A 2,662-nucleotide genomic window follows, 5' to 3' on the forward strand; every position below is an offset into this window, starting at 1 on the left:
CACGGTGACGGAGGCTCCCACTGCACAGGTGACGCCTGGCGCATTGGTGTTGATTCAGCAGTAGACGAGTGATTATCAAAAGTGATGAATAGGAAGTGCTCCAAGGATGGAGGAGGAGGAAAATTGCAATTGAGTCAGGTGAAAAGAGAAGGAGAAATAGGTTTGTAGTTGAAGGAAAGAGGATGGAAAAGGGGAATGTAAGTGCTGAAAATGATGAATTTGGTGAGGTCGATAGGTGCAAACTGTTGCAAACTTGATCTACATGACCTAAGGTATGTGATACGCCTCCGATTCATAATAAGCAATAGCATTTTATCATACGCCACGAAAGGGTTAAATGACGTATCTGGCTGCGAAAGAGGATTGTAAAGACATGCTCGAAAGAAAATATAATGCTAAATGCTGATTTCGGACGCATCAAAGTAAGCGTTCCATGATATCGATTTACATACTTTACATCTCACATAGACGCCAAAACGTTATGTCATATGACTAAAGTAATCACTGCGCTCGTAGCAATGCGCTCAGCTTCAGCCTTTCAGATACTAGCTCAGGTAGGAGGTTGCGTTACGAGAACGAATAAATGTTTCGCAATGTGGGTGCCCTGGTAGTCCCCGTTACGGTCACACATAGCTGTTTATAACTCAACTCTGCCACACTATAGCATTACTCCGGCGTGTCTGATAAAAACGTAATAGCAGTCACGTGAAAAAGAGGATGAAAAAGGAAAAAAACCGTTGCTTCGGATTTCCGAGCAGGACAAGCGTGGCCGACGTGACAAGGCTCCCTGACATTGCTCAACCAAAACAGAGAAACTGTGAAGTATAATGTGCAAGCTACTTCTCCTTTGAAGTAATACGACACAATATCTTCTGATGCAGGGCAAAACTATGCTCATTAGAACAAAGTTAGCTTTCAAAGATGCTTTCATTCGGACCGCGAATTTGACCGCTAGCCTCCCCACACATGCACCCTTCGTTCTCCAATTTACAATAGCCACGGCGTGTATTCATGTCCTCCAACCGTTTCACACAGATAGTGCGTGTACGGTGGAAGTAAGACAACAGAGCCCCTTGAATGCGCTGTGGGGAACTGTACAAGGAAATTTTTTTCAGGCCTGAAGGCTGCCGAGGAGGGGACCAAAGGCTTGAAAGAGGTGCAAGAACCTTACATCGAGCACCTGCACTAGCAGTAGCAATCATAGCAGTGGCCGTTTTGCATTTGACATTTCGTCGCTCCTTCTCCTCCGATTTTCCTCGAGTTGCGTGCACTGCAGCCAGCGCTTCGACCTACTACCCTTCCTTCGCCCAACACCGTCGTCTGTGCCTCTCTCGCCATCAACCTGCCCCCAACACGCCGTTGCGATATAAAAATAAAATTCAGGTCGTAACACCAACAGGTGGCATCATCGCTGCGCCCTTTCGATCGATCTCTGCTGTGCACTTTTCCCCCTCGTCTTGTCCTATCCCCGCCGCGTCCCTCGGCGCCGTGTCCATGGCACCCAAACGCAAATTGGCCTCAACACGATTGAACTTGGAAGAAAGAGAATACAGCGCAAAGGGATGGATGGACCTGGACGTCCCTCCGCACGAGCTGCGCCCAGAATTCTCCCTGACGATGGGTCAGTGTTTCAATTGGCGCCGTCAAGGTATGTGGGAGGTGGGGGGAAGGTCTGAAGAAAATGCACGAGCCAGTATATACGAGCGGGCCGTTAGCCATGTGCGCACCATGTCCTTGTGTACGTGTGCATCTATTGAAGTCCTTCCTGCGGTCACGATCTGTTCACGATCCAACCTCACGTTCAGGGTTGGAAACGCAGGCCAAGGTGGCCGTGGGGGAAGGGGAGGAAGGAGGGCGGGAAGAAGAGGGGGACAAGAAAGAGGAGGGAGGGGGCTGCGACAAAGTGTGGATCGGAGTCTTGGACCGTCACGTTCTGGAAATACGACAGACTCCCACAACCACGCTGGTGCGACGTGTAGGCGCCAGCGTGGACGGGGGTAGGGTGGAAGGCGGGAGGGAGGGCGAGGTGGAGGACAAGGTTCTCATGGCGCGTTTGCAGGATTATTTCCAAGTGAATGTGAGTGGACCAGAGGCACGCAAGGGGGGGAGAGAATAGAAAAGCCGCAGAGCGGGAGAACAACAGTGGGGGTTCAGCTCGCTCCTTCGGTCGGGTTAGGTTAGGGTTAGGGTTAGGGTTAGGGTTAGGGTTAGGGTTAGGATTAGGGTTAGGATTAGGGTGAGGTTGAGGGTGAGGTTTAAAATGCCTTGGGATAAGCCTCCCTCTCCTCCCCTTTCTTTCACTCGGTCACCCACCCCTTCCATGCGCCCGCCACTCCTTTCTCTTCCCTCTGCTTTCCTTCCCACCTTCCCTCTTCGACCCCTCAGCTCCCTGCAGGGCTGCCCATTTGACCCCCGAGTCTCATCCTTTCCCGCCCCTCCTCCCTGCTTCCTGCCTCGTTTCCTCCCTTTTCCACCATTTTTCCGTGGCAATTTTGGGCGATAGACTTCCCTCCTTCCTCTATATCATTGTTGGGCTGAGGGAGACGCTCGGATGAAGACGGTAGCGGAGCATTTGCCGGGCGTGCGTGTCTTGCGGTACTGTCCTCCTCCCCTCCCTCCCTCCCGCCTTCCCGCCCTCCTTCGACCCCCCCTTCTTTCATCT

General features: G+C 51.7%; 1 protein-coding gene across 1 annotated transcript; it reads left to right on the plus strand.

Moving 5' to 3' along the window:
- Positions 1–1,981: 1,981 nt before the first annotated feature.
- NGA_0619400 (uncharacterized protein) lies at positions 1,982–2,555 on the plus strand (the record flags this gene model as incomplete). Its single annotated transcript, XM_005855475.1, has 2 exons — positions 1,982–2,077; positions 2,418–2,555. Exons 1-2 carry the CDS (start codon positions 2,045–2,047, stop codon positions 2,553–2,555), a joined length of 171 nt encoding a protein of 56 aa, XP_005855537.1. The 5' UTR covers positions 1,982–2,044.
- Positions 2,556–2,662: the final 107 nt, after the last annotated feature.

This window comes from Nannochloropsis gaditana (assembly GCF_000240725.1).
Source record: "Nannochloropsis gaditana CCMP526 unplaced genomic scaffold scaffold187, whole genome shotgun sequence".
Taxonomy (NCBI): Eukaryota; class Eustigmatophyceae; order Eustigmatales; family Monodopsidaceae; genus Microchloropsis; species Microchloropsis gaditana.